The 25,403-nt window shown below is 44.1% G+C and overlaps 1 protein-coding gene across 1 annotated transcript; it reads right to left on the bottom strand.

Annotated features, from left to right (window-relative positions):
• Positions 1–1,625: 1,625 nt before the first annotated feature.
• On the bottom strand, positions 1,626–24,104 carry LOC130473650 (zinc finger protein 345-like). Its single transcript, XM_056845220.1, has 7 exons — positions 24,045–24,104; positions 22,284–22,332; positions 17,111–17,178; positions 14,504–14,599; positions 5,469–6,309; positions 4,508–5,132; positions 1,626–1,695 (listed from the first exon to the last, which is right to left on the bottom strand). The coding sequence occupies exons 1-7, from the start codon at positions 24,102–24,104 to the stop codon at positions 1,626–1,628; spliced, it is 1,809 nt and encodes a 602-aa protein (XP_056701198.1).
• Positions 24,105–25,403: the final 1,299 nt, after the last annotated feature.

The following is a 25,403-nucleotide window of genomic DNA, read 5'->3' as shown; positions in this document are numbered from 1 at the left end:
CCTTGTTTGACAGAGTCCATATCTTGTTTAACTGATACCATCTCATGTTTTATTTCTGCCACTTCTTGTTTAACTTCTGTCACCTCTTTCTTAACTAATGTCACTTCCTGAAGTGTTTTGGTTAAAAGTTCTTGTAAAGAGTTCAAGGTAGCTTCAGGTCTTTTAGTCATCTTTGCAGCCAAGGTTGACCCTGTTGTTGGTGAAGTGGCTGGTGAGACAGCTGGACTGGTGACAGAAGCTCTTCTTCTTGACTGTATAGTTAGCTGAGTTTGAAGCTGTTTAGGCTCTTTGATAAGTACTTTAGGATGCTTTTCTGTGTCTTTTTTATTCTTTTCTTCCTTCTCTCCCATCAAAATGGCTTGAAGAAGTTGCACTTGTAATCCAAAAAATGAAAGGGGGGGTGAGATTTTGTTTTATTTAAAACATCAGTTCAAAGAAATCTTTCACCACTGGAACTTTCAGTAACAGCACAAATCAATCCTAGAGAGACACTGGCAGAGTTTTTCTTTTTCATTCAGAGTTCCACTGCCAACTCAAACGCCTTCAAGCCTGCACAAATGCCTTTCACAGTTATCTTGGCAGAGTAGAATTCCAAGTGCGTCACAGCTTGGCAAAAAGCCAAGTTTTTTGTTGCGTACAGGCAGGGACCAGGCAGAGGTGCTTGGCCTCTGACTCCACTCCCAGCAATGGAGAGTACTGGGGGGAGCAGAGCCTGTCGGGGTTTACTCTTCCCGGTAGTGCGGGTGGACTGAGGGTGTGACCAAGGCAGCACTCTAAACAAGGAACAGGTCTACTCACCAGAACAAGCTCCTTTGCATCAAGGTTTAGGCTCAGTCCTCCCAGGTTCTGCAGGGATACCAGAAGGGCAGGAGCTGGTAGCTGGCACCTAAGCGAGATAATACTGAGCGCAGAGATCTCAGCACGAGCAGCAGAGCTTGCAGTAATTAGCAAAGTTGTTCCCACACTGACTGACTGGCCAGCCTAAGATTTATGGCTGTTCCTCCTCACTCCCTTCCCGGGCCAGCTGTTCTGCATCACTCGCTGGTGTTGACTCCTGCAAGCAATTGCCTGCAATCTCACGCTGCGATGCCTCTCCTGCAAGCTGAGCCGAACCTTTGATCTTCGACGGCTAACTGGGCTGGGCGGGTCTGGAGGTGATAACATTCTCTGTTCCTCTGCTCCTTCCCAATATGTACCACCTTCTTCTGCATCTGTCGTCTTTGCTGGTTCAGATCTATGGTCCGGTCGCCCTGGTAAGACTTCCACCGGTGCATCACCCTGCTCTGCCACTCCTTCCTCCTCTTCTTCCGAGGAGAGTTCAGGCTGACTCACGACAGTTTTTTTCCGAAAGCATTAATGAGTATAGAAAAATTCCAGGTTGATTTTAACTGTCTCAGTAACTGTCAGACACCCCCGTGAGCTGTTTATTTATTTGCATAAAAAGACCTTGTTTTGATGTTCCGTGCGTCAATGCCATCCTCCCGGGCTCCTGCGATTTTAATGGCGCCGGCTCTCCACTGACCCATCCGGGCGCACACCGCCGCTTCTGACACAGCAAGCGCGCCTAGGACGGGCTGCCAGCTGGCACCTCGATCAGCATCCTTTCTTCACCAAAGGGAGCCGGGTTAAGATGTCCGGGGAGGAGCCAATTCCAGACCCCCAGGCCGCTTCAGTCGGGGCGCGATACTTGCACTGCTGCAGTGATCGACAGCAGAACAGGAAGTCGAAGAAAAGCCCTTTCCACACTGCAAACATTTATAAGGTTTCTCCTGTGTGGATACGGTGATGCACAGTAAGTTGTGAACTCGAAGCAAAGCAATTTCCACACTGCAAGCATTTATAAGGTTTTTGCCCAGTGTGGAAACGTTGATGGACAGTAAGACTTGAACTCGAAGCAAAGCCCTTTCCACACTGCAAATATTTATAAGGTTTCTCACCAGTGTGGATAGGTTGATGGACAATAACCTCTGAACTCGAAGCAAAGCCCTTTCCACATTGCAAGCATTTATAAGGTTTCTCCCGAGTGTGGATACATTGATGGACAATAAGTTCTGAACTCGAAGCAAATCCCTTTCCACAATGCAAGCATTTATAAGGTTTCTCCCCAGTGTGGATATGTTGATGGGCAATAAGCTCTGAATTCGAAGCAAAGCCCTTTCCACACTGGAAACATTTATAAGGTTTCTCCCCAATGTGGATACGCTGATGAACAGTAAGACTTGAACTCGAAGCAAAACTCTTTCCACACTGTAAGCATTTATAAGGTTTCTTCCCAGTGTGGACACGTTGATGGACAATAAGCTCTGAAATTGAAGCACAGCGCTTTCCACACTGCAAGCATTTATAAAGTTTCTCCACAGTGTGGATACGTTGATGGACAGTAAGTTTTGAACGCTAAGCAAAGCTCTTTCCACACTGCAAGCATTTCTAAAGGTTCTCCCCACAGTGGATACGGTGATGGACAGTAACGTCTGAACTCAAAGCAAAGCCCTTTCCACACTGCAAGCATTTATAAGGTTTCTCCCCAGAGTTGATACGGTTATGGACAGTAAGGTTTGAACTTGAAGCAAAGCCCTTTCCACACTGCAAACATATATAAGGTTTCTCCCCAGAGTTGATACGGTTATGGGCAGTAAGGTCTGAACCCGAAGCAAAGCCCTTTCCACACTGCAAGCATTTATAAGGTTTCTCCCCAGTGTGGATACGCTGGTGGCCAGGGAGGTCTCTCTTCCAAACAAAGATGCTTCCACCCTGCAAGCATTTATAAGGTTTCTCCCCAGTGTGGATACGGTGATGGGCAATAAGAAATGAAGTCTGAGCAAAACTCTTTCTACACTGCAAGCATTTATAAAGTTTTTCCCCAGTGTGGAAACGCTGATGGATAGCAAGTTTTGAACTTGAAGTAAATCCCTTTCCACACTGCAAACATTTATAAGGTTTCTCCCCAGAGTGGATACGCTGATGGACAATAAGATCAGAACTCTGAGCAAAGCCCTTTCCACACTGCAAGCATTTATAAGATTTCTCCCCAGTGTGGATACGTTGATGGACAAGTCTTGAACTCGAAGCAAAGCCCTTTCCACACTGCAAGAATTTATAAGGTTTTTCCCCAGTGCAGAAACACTGATGGACAATAAGATCAGAACACTGAGCAAAGCCCTTTCCACACAGCAGGCATTTATAAGGTTTCTCCCCAATGTGGATAGGCTGATGGACAGTAAGATATGAACTCTGAGCAAAGCTCTTTCCACACTCCAAGCATTTATAAGGTTTCTCCCCAGTGTGGATACGCTGATGGACAGGAAGATAAGAAATTTGAGCAAAGCTCTTTCCACACTGCAAGCATTTATAAGGTTTCTCCCCAGAGTGGATACGCTGATGGATTATAAATATGGAATTCGAAGCAAAGCCCTTTCCACACTGCAAGCATTTATAAGGTTTCTCCCCAGTGTGGATACGGTGATGGTTAGTAAGGTTTGAACGTTGAGCAAAGCTCGTTCCACACTGCAAGCATTTATAAGGTTTCTCCCCAGTGTGGATACGCTGATGGACAGTAAGATTTGAACTCGAAGCAAAGTCCTTTCCATACTGCAAGCATTTATAAGGTTTTTCCCCAGTGTGGATACGCTGGTGGCCAGGGAGGTCTCTCTTCCAAACAAAGCTGCTTCCACACTGCAAGCATTTATAAAGTTTCTCCCGTGTGGATACAGTGATGGACAGTAAGTTGTGAACTCGAAGCAAAGCAATATCCACACTGCAAGCATTTATAAAGTTTCTCCACAGTGTGGATACGGTGATGGACAGTAAGGTTTGAACTCAAAGCAAAGCTCTTTCCATACTGCAAGCATTTATAAGGTTTCTCCCCAGAGTGGATACGCTGATGGAGAGTAAAATTTGAACTCGAAGCAAAGCCGTTTCCACACTGCAACATTTATAAGGTTTCTCCCCAGTGTGAATACACTGATGGACAGTAAGATATGAACTCTGAGCAAAGCTCTTTCCACACTGCAAGCATTTATAAGGTTTCTCCGCAGTGTGGATACAATGATGGACAGTAAGTTTTGACCATTAAGCAAAGCTCTTTCCACACTGCAAGCATTTCTAAGGTTTCTCCCCAGTGTGGATACGGTGATGGACAGTAAGGTCTGAACTCGAAGCAAAGCCCTTTCCACACTGCAAGCATTTATAAGGTTTCTCCCCACTGTGGATACGGTGGTGGCCAGGGAGGTCTCTCTTCCAAACAAAGCTGCTTCCACACTGCAAGCATTTATAAAGTTTCTCCCGTGTGGATACGGTGATGGACAGTAAGTTGTGAACTCGAAGCAAAGCAATATCCACACTGCAGGCATTTATAAACTTTCTCCACAGTGTTGATACGGTGATGGACAGTAAGTTTTGAACGCTAAGCAAAGCCCTTTCCACACTTCAAGAATTTTAAAGTTTCTCCCCAGTGTGGATACGGTGATGGACAGTAAGGTTTGAACTCAAAGCAAAGCTCTTTCCATACTGCAGGCATATATAAGGTTTCTCCCCAGAGTGGATACGCTGATGGAGAGTAAGGTTTGAACTCGAAGCAAAGCCCTCTCCACACTGCAAGCATTTATAAGGTTTCTTCCCAGTGTGTATACGGTGATGGACAGTAAGTTCTGAACTCGAAGCAAAGCCCTTTCCACATGGCAAGCATTTATAAGGTTTCTCCCCAGTATGGATACGCTGATGGACAGTAAGATTTGAATTCGAAGCAAAGCCCTTTCCACACTGCAAACATTTATAAGGTTTCTCCCCAGAGTGGATACGCTGATGGAGAGTAAGGTGTGAACTCGAAGCAAAGCCCTTTCCGCACTGCAAGCATTTATAAGGTTTCTCCCCAGTGTGGATACGCTGATGGAGAGTAAGTTTTGAACTCGAAGCAAAGCCCTTTCCACACTGCAAGCATTTATAAGGTTTCTCCCCAGTGTGGATACGTTGATGGACAATAAGACTTGAACTCGAAGTAAAGCCCTTTGCACACTGCAAGCATTTATAAGGTTTCTCCCCAGTGTGGATACGCTGATGGAGAGTAAGGTGTGAACTCCGAGTAAAGCCCTTTCCACACTGCAAGCATTTATAAGGTTTCTCCCCAGTGTGGATACAATGATGGACAGTAAGAGTTGAACGCTGAGCAAAACTCTTTGCATACTGCAAGCATTTATAAGGTTGCTCCCCAGTGTGGAAACGTTGATGGACAGTAAGACTTGAACTCGAAGCAAAGCCCTTTCCACACTGCAAGCATTTATAAGGTTTCTCCCCAGTGTGGATACAGTGATGGACAGTAAGAGTTGAACGCTGAGTAAAACTCTTTCCACACTGCAAGCATTTATAAGGTTTTTCCCCAGTGTGGAAACGTTGATGGATAGCAAGTTTCGAACTTGAAGCAAAGCCCTTTCCACACTGCAAGCATTTATAAGGTTTCTCCCCAGAGTGGATACGCTGATGGACAATAAGATCACAACTCTGAGCAAAGCCCTTTCCACACTGCAAGCATTTATAAGGTTTCTCCCCAGTGTGGAAACGTTGATGGACAATAAGACCTGAACTCGAAGCAAAGCCCTTTCCACACTGCAAGCATTTATAAGGTTTCTCCCCAGTGTGGATACGTTGATGGACAACAAGTCTTGAACTCGAAGCAAAGCCCTTTCCACACTGCAAGCATTTATAAGGTTTTTCCCCAGTGTGGAAACGCTGATGGACAATAAGATCAGAACTCTGAGCAAAGTCCTTTCCACACTGCAAGCATTTATAAGGTTTCTCCCCAGTGTGGATACGCTGATGGATAGTAAGACATGAACTCTGAGCAAAGCTCTTTCCACAATGCAAGCATTTATAAGGTTCCTCCCCAGTGTGGATACGCTGATGGATAGTAAGCTGTGAACTGCGACCAAAGCTCTTGCCACACTGCAAGCATTTATAAGGTTTCTCCCCAGTGTGGACACGCTGATGGACAATAAGCTCTGAATTCGAGGCAAAGGCTTTTCCACACTCCAAGCATTTATAAGGTTTCTCCCCAGAGTGGATACGCTGATGGATTATTAATATGGAATTATAAGCAAAACTCTTTCCACACTGCAAGCATTTATAAGGTTTCTCCCCAGTGTGGATACGCTGATGGATAGTAAGGTTTGAACGTTGAGCAAAGCTCTTTCCACACTGCAAACATTTATAAGGTTTCTCCCCAGTGTGGATACGCTGATGGACAGTAAGGTCTGAACTCGAAGCAAAGCCCTTTCCACACTGCAAGCATTTATAAGGTTTCTCCCCAGTGTGGATACGCTGGTGGCCAGGGAGGTCTCTCTTCCAAACAAAGCTGCTTCCACCCTGCAAGCACTTATCAGGCTTCTTCCCTGTGTGGATTCTCCACTGTGGATTAAACACCTGGGATTCAGCAGCCTGAGAAGCAGCGCATTCCTTCCCCCTCTTCCGTTTCGTTCCAGCGTTTCTTTTCTGCTGCTTTTCAGCAAATAGGACGTGTTGTGGTTCACCCTTGGGCTTTTTCGGGGGAACATCAGCCGCTGCAATAAAGAGAAACGCCTGGTAAGACCTTCAAGCAAAAGCGGAATCAAGTAAAAAAGGCCATTAACTGCTCTCCAGAACGACAGAACTGGGATCACTTAAAGGAAAGTCAAATCCTGCCCTGTATGAATCAGCTGTTGATGCTTCCTTGAAGGGCAGTTCCAGCAGACACAAGGTAGTGTCGTGGGCTGAGACCATATAACCTGGATTATGTTAGGAAAGCATGTCCCCATTAGGTTTTATAAGGATTAAATGTATTGAGAAGATGTAATTACTTCATAAACTGGAATTGAATAAGCTCAAACCAGATGGAAGTAACTCTTTAAAGGCAAGCCTGATTCTACTGTTATAGTCATACCATGGAATAAACTGGTATGCGTGTGACAGAATTAGTTCAAGGTCAACAAAATTTACTATGCTACTTAGAGTCTTGATGTTGTAATTAGGTAAACTGCTGTCTCAGCTGAATATTAGCTTGCTAATTGATGTATGAGCCTGACTGACTATTTTACACAGGTTTGACTAACTATTTTCTGCTAATTGGAAACAGGCAAGCTTAAACACTGCTTGTAAATCCTATGGTTGACTGGATTAGCACCCATCCATCCTAGGACACTGAAAGGTATAAATAGAGCTCTCTCTCGGACTTCGGGTTAGAGAGCTGGCAGAGAGCAACTGAATGTTGCTTGGCTGTTAAACCCTCCAAAACATCTGCCAAGATGTAAAACTAGAATGGCAGGGGGTTGAAGGAAGACGGCTGGACGCTGTCTGACCTCACTCCCTACATATGTCTCGGGCGTGAGACTAAGAGAAGATCCTGATGGTCTGAACATGCTGACCTATGGACTTCCTCCATTGACCAAGAGATGTAAAACCCTTGGCAGCCTAATTCTTGCGTGGATTAGGGAAACTGATCCTTGCGTGGATCAGGACACATTTATTCTTGTCTTTTGATTCTGGAGAATTCTCACAGAGAAATATTATGCCACACAATCTGTCTCTCTGAAGACTGATTGTCTGGGAGATTTGTCTGTATAATGCTCCATCCTGTGATGGAGGCTCTTGTGTTCTAAGGATCATAAGAGAATGGACCTTGCCATATTTGAATATGGTGACATATTTGTTCTAACAAGACTTATGTCTTCTCATAAGATCTGTCATATATACAGACTTCCTAGTTCTGATAGACAAGATGTAAATGCAGCTTCTCTAAGAAGCCTATTACCAGAGCATATTTCAGGGGTTTCTCTACACAAGGTGAGAGCACTGAATATACTCTGCAGTCAGAGAGACAGTAGAATGGAGTTAACACTCTACACATAATGTTAAAGCTACACATAGCTTCAAATACTGATTAATCATAGTATGGTTAAACCATTAGAATGGCTCTTAGCTATACAACAATGCTTATATCAAATGCATGCTTAGAGCATGGCTTACATATAGTCTTTTCTATTCTGAAGCTCATCTTCAGACCCATAGATCTTAAACATGTAAAGACTTTGTGGTTTCATAAACTTCAGTCACAAATAGACTGCTGAGAGAGCTACAGAATCAGCTCTAACATGAAACTGTGAAACCAGAGAGATCTATTCCTACTAAAAGCATTGAAATAACAGAATGATGCTTAGAGAATACCTGAAGGAAATCTAACTATTCTAAATGAACTTATAGATCCTTACAGAAACTCTACAATGACATAACTAGGTTAAGTACTAGAATACTTATTCAATGCACTAATCATTATTTTATAAGATTTCTGTAAACTGTATTATTTCCAGAATGAAATATATACTTGAGAAACTCTCAAATAGAATCATAAAGATTGATGATATTGCTATTGATTCTTGCAGATATATTTGTTCCTGTTGAACTAACCATTATAGTTTTTATTTCTGTAATTATTTACATATATTTTATGTGAAATAAGTAATATTTTTATTCAAATATTCTTTTCATATTTTCACTGGAACTATTAAATAAAAACTTGCTTTTTAAAAGTAGGTAAAGTTGTTGAGTCCTGCTTACTCAATGATTGGCTGAATAAAATACCTTCACTTCTCAGTAAGTGAAACATTCTAAGAGCCTATCATTTGAACAGCATGACCCGCTTCAGTAGCCCAGTGGAACCTCCATGTTTAGAGGCAGTCGCTCTCTGAAGAGGGATGCTTTGGAGCTGCTCCTCTTTTTGTGAGACTTCCAGGGACTCTAGTTGACCTCCGTGTGAAACAAGACGCTGGACTAGGGGGACCTCTAGCAAATCTCTTTCTATATTCAATGATTGGCTGAATAAGATACCTTCACTTCTCAGTAAGTGAAACATTCTAAGAGCCTATCATTTGAACACCACGACCCGCTTCAGTTGGCGACCGCGGCAGGACTCAGGGCGTATTCAGACCTGAGTGCGAATCCTGAGATCCTGAGTTTTCTGAATATTTATAAAAACCATTGGAATTTAATCCTTGCAAGGTACCTTAGGCACAGCACAGGTGGTTTATGGCTCTATGAACATGCAAATAATATGGATATATGTATTTATCTTAGTTGGGGGTAAAAGGCCAACTAACTTCATATTGTAAAGGTTTAAAGGTAAGAAGTTAAGATTGCATGATACTTTGCCCTTGTACAATGTAGAAATGAGCCAGGACATATGTACTGAAGTACATGAACCAATGGATGTCTTCCTTATGTATTTACAAGGGAAATAAAGGTTATTAACAGGGTAACCTAAAAGAAACAGCCAATACTTTGGCTGAGCAAGCAAGCAAGCAACTCTATGAATGTACTATGTGTAACCTGTACTGAAATGTGTGTGTTAAATACTGACAAGGTTTCTATTCCCGTTTCAATATATCTGGAGTAAAGGTATCCTATTCTTATGAGAGTATAAGATATGACTACAGTAATGAAATAATGTATATTAACTTATTTGGTATAATCCCCAGAGCCTCAGATGGTTGACAGAGACGTTGAGTACTCACTGTTTCTGAATCTCATTTGCTATTTTGAAATATTTGTCTACAGGATTCCTTCTGTTTGTAAAATTGCAGGTCAAATGCAAATAGATGCCTGGAGCAATGATCTTAATACTAGGGCGTTTATCACCCCCAAAGTTGTGGGAAGGTGGAACGAAAAAAGCAGAGACGAAATGTATAAGATTGAACTCCTATCTGTTGTTTCTAAGTGATATGCTGGGTAATTAGTATGCATTACAATATGAATCTCACTTTTATCTTCAATTAGTTTAAAAATTGGTGTCTAGGACAGAGTCAGCTTAAGATACAACTGGGTGAGAAATTATAAATCTTCCTAGAATTCTTTCCAATAAAGCAGATCAATATGGAACAAGTACCAACTGATTTACAATGTATGAAAAAGGATGGAAGACAGTTCAAATATAAAATGTTCATAAAAGCAAGTATGAAAACTATTGCTTTATACAAGCCACAGATTCTGAAGAATGTCATGAAAGATATGACACATGACATTAAGAAAAGACTGAAGTTCGTAAAATGAAATACATGGTCAGTGTTCCAAGGAATCAACAATGTTGGACTATGTTGAAGATATCAGCAACAAAAGAATTAAGTACAAAAAGATTATTGTACTATACAGCCTTAATATTTTACAGTTTTATTCCACAGCTATGACAGGAAACAAGAAAGATATGCCTATCCTATTTCATTGACTATGGAACTGTGAACATGACATCATTGATGTGAGTTGTGATATACCCATTACACTATGAACTATAAGAAACTATGGATGCATACGTGACTATGGAAGTGCCCTGTGCAGAAATTGGCAAGAGAAAGAGAAATGTAATAAAGCAGAGAGCTTGAGAAAGTATCTCTGACCATTATGATGTTTTTGGTACTTGGATGGAAATTCCTATGCACTGGAAACAGATGATTTGCAATTCTATGCAACAGAAGCAAGTACAAAATAAGGAGAAATAGCTTGATGGACATTGATGGCCTGGTAAGATCCAGAATATTTCTACATCGGATGCTACAAGCTGAACAACCTTTTCTCCATAATGTGGTAAAAGACATTTACACCATGCCACAACAGCTTATGCTGTACAAATGATGACAGCTAAGTATTGACAATGTTGAACCATGTGATGTTAGACCAAAGCATGTTGATGTTTACGGAAGATGATGTTTTAGAACTGGAGACGAGAAAAGTCCACTGAGGATCTTTTCGGTGGAGCTGCAGAAGAACAACAATGTTTTGTTATAACCACTCACGGTATCTGTATGAAGTTGTGGCTATCAAGCCTACAGAGGGACCAGCACAATCTGGCACAGATTGTGTTTTAAGCTGAACGCCTCCAAAGGGAGAAAAAATTCCTAGAATATATTTATGACACCAAAAGAAAATGAAGGTAAAATTGAAATAATTATGAATATGAATAATAATGTGTATGAGTTGGTGAGACTATGATTGAAAACATTCATTCATACGAAAAACAACTGCAAGGAAAGTTGCTAGGTTGGTTCCTAATCAGTTAGGTTGGTAACTAATCTGTTGGATGTTCTAATAACATGCTGGAAATTTCCCCAGCGTCCCTGGAAATGGAAGCCATAATAAAAAGATGTACTCGCACCTTAAAACACGCAGACTTAAGATAGTGGGGTAGCACTCACTCCCAAGTAACATTCATTGTCCTTCAGCATTTGCAGAAGGTGGGTGGCTTCTTCTAGTGAGCCCTTTCTTCAAGAAAGTGAGTATCTATCAATATTGAATGGTAACCAATACAGGGGTATTGTGATAATTATTGTTATTGTATGAATTCATGTCTTGTTGTTTTAAATCAGGGGTGGGGAACCTTTTTCCTGCCAAGGGCCATTTTCACATTGATAACATCGTTCGGGGGCCATACCAGGCATAGATCTCCCGGTGTGGGGGAGGGGGAGAAAGAGGCTAGGGTTGCAAGATCTCTAGCCACCACCTGGAGGGAGGGAGGGAGGGAGGGAGGGAGGGAGGGAGGGAGGAAGGAAGGAAGGAAGGAAGGAAGGAAGGAAGGAAGGAAGGAAGGAAGGAAGGAAGGAAGGAAGGAAGAAAGAAAGAAAGAAAGAAGGAAAGAAGGAAAGAAGGAAAGAAGGAAAGAAGGAAAGAAGGAAAGAAAGAAGGAAAGAAAGAAAGAAGGAAAGAAAGAAGGAAAGAAAGAAAGAAGGAAAGGAAGGAAGGAAGGAAGGAAAGAAGGGAAAGAAAGAGAGTTCCACACACACGCACTCACCAACAGCCCGGGGTTCTCGCGCGCACACGCACATACACGGGGAGGGCTGGGAGGGACCCTCCGGCAGCAGCGTAAGCGCACAGGCCGGGGGAATGGAGCACGGGGAGGGCTGGGGGGGACCCTCCCGCGGGACCCTCCTGCGGCAAGCACGCAGGCCGGGGGAATAGAGCACGGGGAGGGCTGGGAAGGGACCCTCCGGGTCAGCGCGACAAGCGCGCAGGCCGGGGAAATGGAACATGGGGAGGGCTGGGTGGGGACCCTTTGGCAGCAGCGCAGGAAGGGAAGGGAAGAAAGAAAGAAAGAAAGAAAGAAAGAAAGAAAGAAAGAAAGAAAGAAAGAAAGAAAGAAAGAAGGAGGGGGTGGGACACTTCCCCCCCCACACATGCACGCACTCACCAGCGGCCCGGGGAGCTCACGCACACACGCACATACACGGGGAGGGCTGGGGGGGACCCTCCGGCGGCAGCGCAGCAAGCGCGCAGGCCGGGGAAATGGAGCACGGGGAGGGCTGGGGGGGACCCTTCGGCAGCAGCGCAGCAAGCTCGTGGGCCACGGGCTCAAGCAGAGGGAGGGCTGGGCGGGGACCCTCGGCAAGTGGCACGGCAAGCACGCAGGCGGCGGGGGGATAGAGGCAGGGGCCTCGGCTGCCCCGAGAACTCGATGCCATGGTGAGGCAAGCGCGCAGGAAGCGGGAGGGAATGGAGGCAGGGGCTTCGTCGCAGCAAGAACTCGAGGTAAGCCACTCACTCTTGTAGAAAAAGCGGGTAGGGCACGGGCGAAGGGGAGGGGGCCAAGGAAACAAAGTTGGGCTGCCGAGAGAGCTGGCCAGGCACATGTTTTCTCTCTCTCGCAAGGAACAGGAAGCAGGGAGACTTGGAGGAAACGCCCCCAATCAACCTTCAGCTTTGTGTGCACGCACTCCGGCTTCCCAGTGAAGCCCGAAGTGCTGAGATGAGGGCCTGGCTAGTGACAGCTAGCTCCGTGGAGCTCCCCGGCCTCGGCAGGTGGGCCGTGGAGCTCCCGGCCTCGGCAGGTGGGCCGGGGGCTGGACAAAATGATCTCGCGGGCCGGAGGTTCCCCACCCCTGTTTTAAATAGAAAACCTACAAGCCATCATGAGTTTGTCAAAACAGCCACCAACATCAACTCCCAAAAAAAGGAAGAGGGACTCTTCTTCTCAAGAGTCTGAACAATTAGTGGTACATGGGTATGGGTACTGTACTCTTCCCATATGGAATAACAATGATCCTCATGTAAATGAGACACAATGTTCAAATATTGTGGTATCTCTTTATGGGAGACGCCATAGACAGGCAATCTATTATCATTATAGTTGTCAAGCTTTACAGCCTGTTCTCAGGGTATGGGATATGACATACTTCTGTAGATATTGTGATGAATCCTTTCCTGATTTGGTCCTGGTACAGGAAACAGCCCCAGATGTGTATGAATCAATGGGGGTTACACCGTCTAACCTACTTGAGTCATGTCCTCTAGATACTATTCATATGCTAGTGGACCATATTAGGGCGCGTGATTATGATTACTATGCACCTTCAAGAAGAATTATTGGGACAACTCTCCACTCAGTGAGGAGAAATGAAGAAGAGGCAACAACTTCAGTTCCTTCTACTAGCCATGCCAAGATTGAGCTTACTTTGCCACTTGATCTTACTATGAAAAATGCTATAGATACAGCCGTGCAGCAAACTATAGATCTGTTAGATACACATGCCATCGCTACATGCCTCAGTCCTCTTTCTCTAGCTCTGGGCTTACCTAACAAGATCTGGATGAATTGCCTGCTGTTACAGACCCAGGATGTATTTCCCCTTCTCAACTTGAAATGTCCTCATTGGGAATCTTCAAGACAAGGTTTTAGATTTTAATTTATATTATTTACTGTATTTGTTTTAAGTAGATGTATTATAATAGCTGTATATGCTATGTTAAAATGCATGAGTTCGTACCAACAGCATAGCTATATATTGTCGAAGGCTTTCATGGTCAGAGTTCATTGGTTCTTGTAGGTTATCCGGGCTGCGTAACCGTGGTCTTGGAATTTTCTTTCCTGACGTTTCGCCAGCAGCTGTGGCAGGCATCTTCAGAAGAGTAACACTGAAGGACAGTGTCTCTCAGTGTCAAGTGTGTGGGAAGAGTAATATATAGTCAGAAAGGGGTTGGGTTTGTATTTCCAGTGGTGCCCCTCGTCTGGGGAATGTCGCCCCACCCTTGAAACTTGCATGGAGCTGACCTACATGTCTTTCGAACTAGGCATTAACTTGGGGGTTTATCTTTTTAGCTGTTTCAGGGTCTTCTTTAAACTTGAGGAGTGTTTCTCAGGAGGTTTCTGAGGCAACTTTGTGGCTTTTTTGCACTATTTTTTTGTCCCTGGATTTTTAAACTGATCATTTAGGCAGTATTCAGATTTTATGCTCTTGTTTTGAGCTAACTTCAGCAGCTCTGTGAAGAGGCAGCATATAAATAAATTAATGTGTATTAAAGCTGAGCACTCAGTAAACATTTCCCACCAATCTTAGGTACAAACCAGCCAGCATTTTGTTCCTGTTTTAACTTCTCTTTCACACTTGAGAAAGCTTTCCTGGCAATGCTCAGGCTGTCGCCTCACGAGGAATCCCTCCTTTCTCCAGCTGGTGAAATTAAGCCCAAGAGAAGTTTATCCACTTCCACCACACAAGTCAGCAGATACCTGCTGATCCCTCTGGTTCTTCTGCGTCTTGGACAAGTGGATCTCCTGCCTCGTCCACTGGGGATATGGAATCAGGTTGGAGAAGCAGAAGTCCTTCTTCGGGGGAAAGAAAGAGACCAGTGACTTCCAGACATTCCAACTCTAGGAAAGATTCAGATCTTTAAACCAGACTCGAGCATAGACAGAGCCCCCCTTTCCCTCCATCTTAGAAAGGGAAAACCGCAGCTGCCCAACCGAATTCCAGAGAAGCCTCAGAAGCAGGAATTCAGCAAGTGACACAGAGCCAAACTTCACCTGCTGAAATCCGGGTTTTCTTTCATTTGTTACCTCAGGGCTCCACCACCTCACTTGACTGACTCTGTGAGCCATGCATAGGCCTTTTCAGTATGTTGCCAGGTCAACAATGCTATAGTAAGAATATTGTAGCAAGGAACAGCAGTGACGCCGAAGCTACTTTGGTTGCTTAATCCTGACTGCTTCAGAGGTTGAAATATAGCAAGATTTTTCTCTCCTATTATTAAATTAATATTGGAGACATGTAAATATGAGTGCAGAAAGGTAGGAAAGTCCGATCTCTCCAAGTCTTTGTGTAGACCAAGAGGTTCTCAAAAGAGACCTGGTTTCGTAGGTCTATCTACTTACTTAAATGTTCTTCTAGATATTGTGAATCAGATTCTTTTAACTAAATCAGACTTCTTTAACTATTATATTTTAAGTTTTGGATTTTAAGGAACAGATATCTCCGCATTTATTGAAAGTCATGAATTTATGTTTACAAAATAGTTCTATCCCACAAACTTGGAAACAAGCAAATATAGCACTAATACCAAAAGTGGATACAGATTTATTGGAAGTTAAGAACTATAGGCCTATCTCGTTATTAAACAATGATTATAAACTATTTGTTGATATCTTAGCCACAAGGCTCAAAAAGGTATTAAATGATTAAATACATGAAGATCAAACTGGTTTTCTACCTGGTAGAATGATTAGCCAAAATGTAAGAACGGTGATAGATTTATTAGAATATTCAGAGTACACTCCAACCCCAATGGCTATGATCTTTCTAGATGCAGAGAAAGCTTTTGATAACGTAAACTGGAAATTTATGAAAAAAATATTGGAATGTATGGGGTTGGATACTGGTTTTCATACAGCAATTGAGAGTATATATACTCAGCAAACAGCTAGACTTATGATTAACTGATTATTATCACCACAATTACAAATCCAAAAGGGCACCAGACAAGGGTGCCATCTTTCACCTTTACTGATTATTTTAGTTTTAGAAGTATTATTGATTAAGTTTAGACTAGATGATAATATTGAGGGTGTGGTATGTTAATAATACACCCTCATTAGCACATTATCTTGATACTTACAGGACAATGACTAACACATTACCTTTGATACTTTTTGCAGGACAATGATTCAGCTCAAACCCAACCCCTTTCTGAATATATATTACTCTTCCTACACACTTGACACTGAGAGACACTGTCCTTCAGTGTTACTCCTCTGAAGATGCCTGCCACAGCTGCTGGCGAAACGTCAGGAAAGAAAATACAAGACCACGGTCACACAGCCCGGATAACCTACAAGAACCAATGAACTCTGACCGTGAAAGCCTTCGACAATGTTTAGACACTTCTCCGGAAGTTCAACACAGTGGTGGGAGGGATTAAGGGTACATTGGTGGAGGGAGGTGGGAACAAAATGGGTAAGATGATTGTAATAAGAATGTAATGATTGTATTTTGTATCTCTCTTCTTTTAAAATCTTTTAATAGATATATCTTATTATGTAGTTCTCTATATTGTTATACTTTTTTCTTTTGTATTTGTTGTTATTTGTATTGTTTTTTTCTTTTTGTTTAAAAATGTAATAAAAATTTATATAAAAAAGACTACTTAGTGTATAGAACTTGCTTGTATTCTTGTATACTTTTAAGATTACAATACATGCGTATACACATATTATATTGAAGTTATACAATAAATGGGCTTACTTCTATAAGTCATTTAAGTTGTGTCCTGCTTATTAGGTGATTATCTGAATAAGGTAACATACCACTTCTAAGAAAGGGGTCAATTCTAAGAACATAATCATTGAAAGTCACTGACCTACTTCACGGCTAGCCTGGGCCATTCAGGTCAGAGCTGAGGTCCTTCTTAGAAGGAATGGTTTCTGCTTTCAGCATTTATCAATCAAGGGAAATGAGTGCCTTACCCAGGAAGGCCACATACTGATAATTCTCCGCCATGACTTCCTTGTGAAGCCTTCTTTGGTCTGGATCCAGCAGGCCCCACTCCTCCTCAGAGAAATGAACGGAAACCTCCTGAAAGGTCACCAGACCCTGAAAAGATAAAGAAGAAACTCCTTTGCCTTCACAGATAATCTAACAGCTCTTCCCCTTCGTAGGGTCATTCCAAAAGGACAATAATTAATGTTTGATGTCAGGGTTCACACTTTCATCAGACGTTTTCATTTTCTATTCAGTGAGCAGCACAGATAGCAGCCGAGGGAAAGAGGAAGAGAGAGCTTTTCCCCAGCCTAGGGAGGGTGCGGGGAGACACCCAAGGGCCCGATCCACAGTTCCACACTTACCCGATCTGGCTGCACAGAAGCCGCTTTTTCTCCATCATGATTCTCCATCATAGGTTTGATGGCATCACCTGGAAAGATAAGAAGGTCAACAGCAGGCGTTCTATACTTTCCAAGTACTTTGTGTTATACTTTCTTGGCAGGGGAACTCAATTCTCCTACTCTCTTGTCTCGTGATCACAATTGTCCCCGCATACTCATTTCGCACACCCTTTTTGTCTCCAACCTTTTGCCAGACCTTGTCTTGGTTCTGTTATCGTATACAAAACTACTGTCTGTTTGTCTGATGGGTCAGAATTCACAGAATTTAGAATGAAGATCTCTGCAATGCAAGAAACAGGAAGTGGTAAAGAAGGGCAGAATAGCAGCTACCAAATCCCAGAATCTCCTTGAGTGTGGCAAGACTATTAGCTCATACAGGAAAAGGCACTTCACCTTTGGTGAAGGACCAGCCATTAGCCACTTGACGATACTGAGACGACACGGCGGCACGTACCACCGGTGCGCTTTCTTTATTCTATCTGCATGCCTTCTTTGACGTTTCATCCACAGTCTACAATCCTAGCCTAAATGCTTTATTTAGCCTCACGAGGAATCTATGCTGTTCAATTCAAAGATTCTTATCCAATCTAATACTGTTATCCTATCTTGTAATCCACTCCTTACTGATTGTGTTTCTTTTTATCATACATATATTCTGCCTTGAGTCCCAGTTAGAAAGTCAGAGCAGAAAAGAAAATAGTGTTAGTATTATTAACAATTCATTTATTACTGTTTACTATTACATTTTTATCCCGCTCTTTCCCCACCAAAACAAGGCTCACGGTGGCTTACATGTAAATAAAAACATCCGTATATAAACGCATGCACTAATTGCAATATAGAATTAAATAATATGAATAAAAACACAATACAATAACAAACCTGGCTGATGATGGCCCCTTATATCATATTCCACCTTGTAAAAATTTATTAATCTACCTTTTTTTTTTACAACAAATCGGGGGTCGAAATAAACCACACAAAATGGACAATAAAGCCTGGATAAGAATGATGTGATAGGGTGAGTGATGTGGAGGCCAGCGAAATAAAGTCAGGGTGGGTTCAGGAAGCGGTACCAACGAATGGCCTGCCCTGGTATAGAACCGTCGGTGTCCTCAACCATAAGCCTGGCGGAACATCTCTGTCCTGCAAGCCCCGTGAAACTGAGCCACGTCTCTCAGGGTTTGGATCTCCCTAGACAGAGAGTCCCACCAGGTATAGGCAGCCACCAAAAAGGCCCTGGCTTAGGACAGTCAAAAGATCTTTGGGCCAGGGTCCACTAGGAGATTATCTCCTGACAAGCATAACACCCTATAAAGGGTATATCGTGAGAGGTGGTTCCTCAAATATGGGGGGGGGGGTTTCAGGCTGGTTAGGGCTTTAAAAGTAAGCACCAGCACCTTGAATTTGATCCGGTATACAATCTGGAACCAATGCAGCGGATGGAACACCACTCGTATGTGTGCTTTCCACGGGGTCCCTGTAAGGACCCATCGAGCTGCATTTTATTGTTATTGAGAATAATAACAGAATATCATATTCACTAAGAATGAGGAGACCAGGGATGTCATACTGCCAAACATGGGTATTTACAGAATGATCCAAGATCATTATACCCAGTCCGATACAACATAGCTTTAAAACCACAGACTTCCGGTAGAGACGCTGATCTGAGCGCCACGTTTCTCGGGATCTCCCGAGGGACCCAAAAATTGTTCAAATCTGGGGTGCAATCCTGCACCCCCTACCCGGATCCTAAGCAGTGGACTGGGAGCAGGAATACCCCTGCAGCCTACAAGAGCGGTTTGACCCCCATTTTTTCTGAGAGTAACTTCGGAAGACTCTCGGGAATATTGGGTGTGGTCCCGCCGGCACCAATGGGAAATACAACGCGGAAAACGTTTCCTTGGCATCAGGCTCAGATCTCCTCTATCTACTACCATCTAAGCAATTATACTGAAGCAAGTATACCTACTCTTCTAAAATCTGAGTAAGTTACAAGAACTCTTTCGTTTTACCTGGATTTGGAAGTTTTGAAGGATCGTTAAATACATCTATTAAATCCACGCCTCCCCACCTGATGTGTAATTGACTCTTTGAAAACAAAAAAATATCAGATAAATCGGCAGGAACCCTATCAATCTGATCAGTGGGTAGACATAACAAACACGATTTTTTGAAAGACGCTACAACTACCAATCAGATACTCTGACGCAGAAAGGGGAGGGAGGAAGAGATATCCCCCCCCCCCATCTCAGCGGTGAAGTCTTTCCGACCTGAGTGTTTAACACCATCGCGAGAGTTCTGTTGGGTCGTGAGACCGGAAGTGTGGCTCCTTTGCGTAACTGGAAAATATTTCCCAAGTTCCTGGATAAGAGGAGGTAATGGAAGGTCCACGACCCTGTAACCTTTTGTGTATATCCTGTTTCCTGCAGTTTCCGTGCTAGAGCGTCCTTAACTCGGTGGTATTCTAATACTAAAGGACTACCCACATTACAAGAATCCTACCAAACCATTTACAAACTTCTTTTTTTTGTATATTTGTCTGGACTCTACCAACTAAGTTTTAATAGAATTTTTGAAAGCAGCAACCATGGAACGTGCGATCAAACAGATGGATCAACTACTTGCTATGATAAACACTCAATATCAATCTATCAACCAAAAATTGGACATCATATTAGACGAAATTAAAGATATAAAAAACCAAGCTACTACAATGAAGCCAGATGTGGAAACAGTGGATTTTCTAACTGAGAAGACGGCTGAAAAACAGAAAAATCCTATAAAGGAAGTGGAGAGCCAAGATAAGCAATCAGAGGTTCTATACCAGGGGTGGGGAACCTTTTTCCTGCCAAGGGCCATTTGCACATTTATGACATCATTCAGGGGCCATACCAGGTGTAGATCTCCCGGTGGGGGGAGAGGCTAGGGTTGCCAGGTCTCCAGCCACCACCTGGAGGTTGGCAACCCCAGGGGAGGCCACACAGAGAAGGCCTGCAGGGCGCCCCTGCTCCCCCACTCCCAGGCGGGAGAGCAGCCAGCAGCCCGAGCAAACAAGGCGCCAGGGGGGCTCAGCCCAGAGTCAATCGGCAAAGGAGGAAGGGAGGAAGGAAAACAGAGAAAGAGGAAAAGGGTGGGAGGGAGAAAGAGAGAGAAAGGGAGAAAGAAATGGAGAGAGGGGGAGAAAGAAAGAAAAGGACAGAGGGAAAGAACGAAAAGGACGGAGGGAGACAAAGAAAGACAGAAAAAGAGGGAGAAAGAGGGAGAGAAAGGAGAGTGACAGAAAAAGAGGAAGAGAGAAAAGCCTTCCCATACACACACACACACCCGCGCACACCAGCCCCAAGCAACTGGGCCCCAGCCTCCCCGCCTCCCCTGCCCCCCACAAACACACGGCAGTGAACGGAGCCCCACGCGACCGGGCCCCAGTCTCCATACTCTTCTCCCCACAGTCCACAAAAGGCCCCTCCCGAAGCCCGATCGGCTCCTGCATGCATGCTCTGCCGGCCTCTTCCCCTCCCTCTCGCTGCTCAACAGCCGACAGGCAGCAACAGGGACTTACAATGTGCCGCGGCATTCCTGCACGCCACGGCTGTAGGGGGCAGCCTTGGGGGCAGCATCCCTCCCCCTCCCCTCTCCTCTTGCCAACCAACAGCCGACAGTCAGCGAGAGGAGGTCCAAAGGGCGCCGCAGCGGCCCTGTAAGCAGCGGCCTCAGGAATACCCTCGAGGAGGGACGCCCTGCACCCCGCCTCCGCGGCAGGGCCCCGGAGCTCCTGAGGGCCACAAAAAATGTCCTTGGGGGCCGCATACGGCCCCCGGGCCTGATGTTCCCCATCCCTGTTCTATACCTTCAAGAAGAAATTGTAACAGATCATCTGGCTACAATGGATCTCAATGTGAGAGACTTTGATTTTTGCCTTTACAATCTGCCTGAAGAACTCTTTAACACTTGCTTGGAGGACTTGAAGGATGAAAAGGCTGAAGTCACTGGGATCTCTCTTTATGACTTGGGGATGGAAGAAACCACAATGCAAATTGACCATGAGAACCCTATGTCTGCAGAGGGAATTTTACCAACAATCTCCAAGGTTGCTCTTCGGCGATTAGTGTCAAGGAGGAAAAGCGGAAGAGGCTGGAAATTCCGGACAAAGGGACTGGTTAAAAGAGTTAGATCTTCTGGAAGAATAAAGGAACTGGTTAAAAGGCTTGTTTTTGGTGAAAATGGTTCAACTTATTACGCTAATATGTTAGAAAGATAACTTACAATTAATAGGTGTTTGGGAGACATGGAGGATTTACAGAGAAATGTTTTTTTAAAGGAGGTGATTAATGTTATTCTAATCCATTTATTATTATGATTTATTAATTCTTTTTTGTTAGTACCAATTACTTTTTAATGAATATATTCAATGCTTTTTAAAAAAAATTGTATGTGATTTAGTTTAGTGAATAAAATTAAAAATATTAGGCTTGGAATTGTTAATACTAAAGAGTACACAGGTTTATCACTGGAGGGAGGAAGATGTAGGGGAAGTCTCTTTTTTTCGTTTTTCTTTTTTAAATTTATATTAGATATATTTCAATAACACTGTATTTTTTTGTAAGAATATTAGTAAATGTAGAAATGTATATATTTATCTGTCTTAGAAAAATAATAAAAATTGTTTGTTTGTTTTTTTAAAACATAGCTTTAAAATCACTGACTGCCACCTTCCACCACCATCCTTCTCCGGTTTATCAACTCTAGATGCACCTCGCCCTGTTGATAACAGCGTAACAAAAAGCCCTTCACTTAAACGTATTGGAATTTACTAAGGGATAAGAGCTCGTGAAAACCTTTGAGTTTCTATCTCTTTCTATTGGCCCAATGAACCATTTCCCCAATTTTTGACATTAACCATCCATCATTTGAGTTTGGAGGCATCTTTGTCCTCAAATCCCTTACTGTAGTTGTCCAATTATCCTGCGGTGATTTTAAATCGATTCTAGGTTTCTCCTTCCTCAAGCAAAATTTCTAAACTGAAAGGATGGAGTGGAGTATCTTTCCTGCGCAAGAGCAGGGGGCATCAGAGAAGCCCCCCTATTTCCAAGGAGGCCATCCATTGGGCATGAATCCCTTTTGATCATACCTGGAAAGATTGCTCCGTGGTAACGCTCCTGTGCCATGCTCTCCTGCACCTGAAACACAAGTGGGGATCCATGAAAGGCGAGGCTGGCGAGAAAAGGAAGAGGAAAACAAAAAAAGGGGAAGGGCTTCCAAAAAGTTGGGGCAACCTGTGTCGATTTCGAGGGGATCTTGGATATTACAATATGCTCCCCCACACTACCTAGATCAGGGGCGTCAAACATGCGGCCCCGGGGCCGGATCGAGCCCCTGGAGGGCTTTTCTCTGGCCTGCAGAGCCAAGGCAGCAAGTCCCCCTTTCCCCCCAACCCCGACCTTTTCTGGGCTTCCTGTGGCCAAATCCGGCCCCGCGCAACAGTCAGAAGCCTCCCTCCTCCCTTCCCTGCCATGCGGGGGGGCTGGATCCGGCCCCATGTGCCAGCCTGAAGCCCCTTTCCTCCCTTCCTGGCACACACGAGCTGGATCCGGCCCTGCATTTCCAGCCTGAAACCTCCCCCCTCAAGCACAGCCAAGATCCTTCCCCCTCCCTCTTTGTCTTTCTGTCCTTCTTTCATTCTTTTTTCTTTCTCTCTTCTTTCTCTCTCCCTCTTTCTGTCTCTTTATCACTCTTTCTTTTATTTCTCCCCCTTTTTCTGTCTCTCTCTTCTTTTTCTCTCCCTTTCTTTCTCTCCCTCTTTCTTACTTTTTCTGTCTCTCTCTCCCACCGTCCCTCCCTTTCCTTCCCTCCCTCCCTTTCCTTCTTTCCAGCCATCTTTCCCTCCCTCGCTCCCCCTTCCTTTTTTCTCTCCTTTCTCTCCCTCCCTTTTCTCTCTCCCTTTCTCATTTCCTCCCTCCCTTTCCTTTCTTCCTTCCTTCTTTCCCTTCCTCCCCCTTGCTTCTTTCTCTCCCTCCCTTCTTTCTCTCTCTCTGCCTTTCTTTATTCCTCTCCCTCCCTCTCCCCCTCTTCCTCCCTCCCTCGCCTCTATCTGTTTCACTCTTTCTCCCTCTTTATTTCTCTTCACTCTCTCTTTCTCCCTGTCTTTCTGGACTGGGAGAGAGCTGCAGGCTCCCCAGACAAGACAGCCAGTCCTTCCCCTAGTGCAGATGTGGGCTGCTGAGCCCACTGCAGGTTCACCAGCCCCTTGGTTTAAAATTTTTAACAGAATTAATGGCAGGGACTAGAGATACAAACTTCATAGAAGACATATTGTCGAAGGCTTTCACGGTCAGAGTTCATTGGTTCTTGTAGGTTATCCGGGCTGTGTAACCGTGGTCTTGGTATTTTCTTTCCTGACGTTTCGCCAGCAGCTGTGGCAGGCATCTTCAGAGGAGTAACACTCCTCTGTTACTCCTCTGAAGATGCCTGCCACAGCTGCTGGCGAAACGTCAGGAAAGAAAATACCAAGACCACGGTTACACAGCCCGGATAACCTACAAGAACCAATTCATAGAAGACACTTTCAAAGTCAATTAATTATATTGTTTTTACTTTATTTTTTACTTAAAATACAAACATACTTTAAAAAATAACAATAACTGTTAAATAAAATAAAATACTGTAAGAATGTTATTGTTATAAACCTGTTTGTGTTTTAAGTAAAAAACAATACCATTAATTGACTTTGCCTGTGTCTTTTGTAAAGTTTGTATCTCCAGTATCTGGTATTACATATGGTATTAATTTATTTATGCGCACATGGCCCGGCCCAACCAAGTGACATCGATGTTATATCCGGCACACCTAACCAATGCGTTCAACACCCCTGACAGAGAGGATAACTTCTCACCTGCTGGTCCTTATTCTTGTCCTCTGCCTGGCTCAGGAGGAAGCCTTCTGCCAGGGCCATTGCCTGAGAACTGGTCTCTGGCCCACATTCCCTGACCCAGCTCTCCATCTCTGGGGGCAGGACGGCCAGGAACTGCTCCAGGATCACCAGGTCCAGCATCTCCTTCTTGCTGCGCCTTTCCGGCTCCAGCCACTGACTGCACAGACGGTGGAGTCGGCTGCAGACCTCTCGGGGCCCCTCGGCCTCCTGATATTGAAACTGCCTGAACTGCTGACACTGCACATCTGGAGGGAGGACATCGTTGTCTCCCAGGCTCTTCTGCATGGTTCCTTTGCACTGTTTCCTTCTTCTCCCAGCCTCGGTGGCATCAGGCCCTTTTCTTGATTCAGGAAAAGCTGAGTCTGGTTCTCTCCTCATCCTCCCTCCCGTTCCAATGAGCCTCCACCTGGACTAGCACGTCACCTTCCTCCACTGACAGATTCTTCTGTAAAGACAAGAGTCCGATCTGTGACCTCCTGAGAAGCCAAGACTTATTTTTGTGTTGAGCTCAGTGTGAGCTGTGGCTCAGTGGTAGAGCATCTGCTTGGCATGCAGAAGGTCTCAGGTTCAATCCTCTGCATCTCCAGTTAAAGGGACTAGGCAGGTAGGTGATGTGAAAGACCCCTGCCTGAGACCCTGGAGAGCCACTGCCAGTCAGAGTAGACAGTACTGACTTTGATGGAACAAGGGTCTGATTCAGTGTAAGGCAGCTTCACACACACACACACATGTGAAATCTGCATCTGAAGAAGTGAGCTCGGATTCACGAAAGCTCATACTAGAATCAAGGGTGTTAGTCTTCTGAACTCTTGTTTAATTTTGCTACGATAGACAAACACTGAAATGAGTGCAAAATTAGCAGAAGGGAGCAAGTAGTGCAGTGGTTAGAATGCCAGATTAGGTCTGGAAGTCACAGGTTCGAATCCCCACTCTGCCACAAAAGCTACCTGGGTGTCCTTGAGCCAGTCACACACTCACAGGCTGACATACCTTACAGGGTTTCTTGTGAGGAGAAAGTGGAAAAGGGTACAATGTGGCAGGCCACTGTGGGTCCCCACTGGGGAGAAAAGTGGGGCATAAGTTATATTAAAATATTAAATGAAGAGGAAGCTCAAGAGAGCAGCAGTCCACAGAGCCTGATTTAATAATGACTCCTCAGGTTCCCATTTCTTCTGACCTTCCACCTTCCAGACATCAAACAGAAAGGCCTTCTGAAAAGGTCATCCGCTGCTTAATACAGGTGTTGGTAAAGTATAAAGAAGAGTTGGTTTTATTTGCCAGCTTTTTCTACCACTTAAGGCAGAGTCAAACTAGCTTACA

Source organism: Euleptes europaea, chromosome 1, assembly GCF_029931775.1.
Source record: "Euleptes europaea isolate rEulEur1 chromosome 1, rEulEur1.hap1, whole genome shotgun sequence".
Classification (NCBI taxonomy): Eukaryota; Metazoa; Chordata; class Lepidosauria; order Squamata; family Sphaerodactylidae; genus Euleptes; species Euleptes europaea.
Note: the sequence above shows the minus strand (reverse complement) of the source record. Positions and strands in the feature narration are given on the sequence as shown.